Source organism: Loa loa, assembly GCF_000183805.2.
Source record: "Loa loa unplaced genomic scaffold supercont3.5432, whole genome shotgun sequence".
Taxonomy (NCBI): Eukaryota; Metazoa; Nematoda; class Chromadorea; order Rhabditida; family Onchocercidae; genus Loa; species Loa loa.
The window spans coordinates 1-564 of NW_018113605.1; the positions used below are offsets into that span (position 1 = coordinate 1).

The 564-nt window shown below is 22.2% G+C and overlaps 1 protein-coding gene across 1 annotated transcript; it reads right to left on the reverse strand.

Annotated features, from left to right (window-relative positions):
* Positions 1–81: 81 nt before the first annotated feature.
* Positions 82–233, reverse strand: LOAG_16287 (hypothetical protein; the record flags this gene model as incomplete). Its single annotated transcript, XM_003151775.2, has 1 exon — positions 82–233. A coding segment is annotated over one exon (152 nt), but the record flags the coding sequence as incomplete, so codon positions are not given.
* Between the last annotated feature and the right edge of the window lie 331 nt (positions 234–564).

The window sequence follows — 564 nt, forward strand, 5'->3', positions numbered from 1 at the left end:
GGAAATGAATGATCATTTGACAATTTAGATTATATTCAATAATTAAAAATAACAAGAGAGTAAATTTAAATTAATCCAATTTTAGTAATGAAATCTTTTAACCTGCTTGAAATTTCGATACATAAACATAATCCAATCCTTGTTAAAGCCAGTTATACGAATTAACTCATCCAACGGTGGAGGTTGTGTATTGAATGGATTCGATAATAAATCTTCAATATCTATTTCCACGTCTATAAAATCTAACTTCTGTCATTATTATTATTATTCTTATTATTGTTGCTACTATCGTTATTATCATTATTATTATTATTAATGTCGTTATTATTACTTTCTATTATTATTACGACTATAAAATCTAGCTTTTCTCATTATTATTATTATTATTTTTGCTACTGTCGTTATTATCACTATTATTATTAATGTCGTTATTACTATTTGCTATTACTATTTATTATTATTATTGTTATTTATTGCCATTGTTATTGATTATTGTTATTACTAGTTATTATTATTATTGTTAATTGCCAACATTATTATCACTATCACTATTAACATTATCAT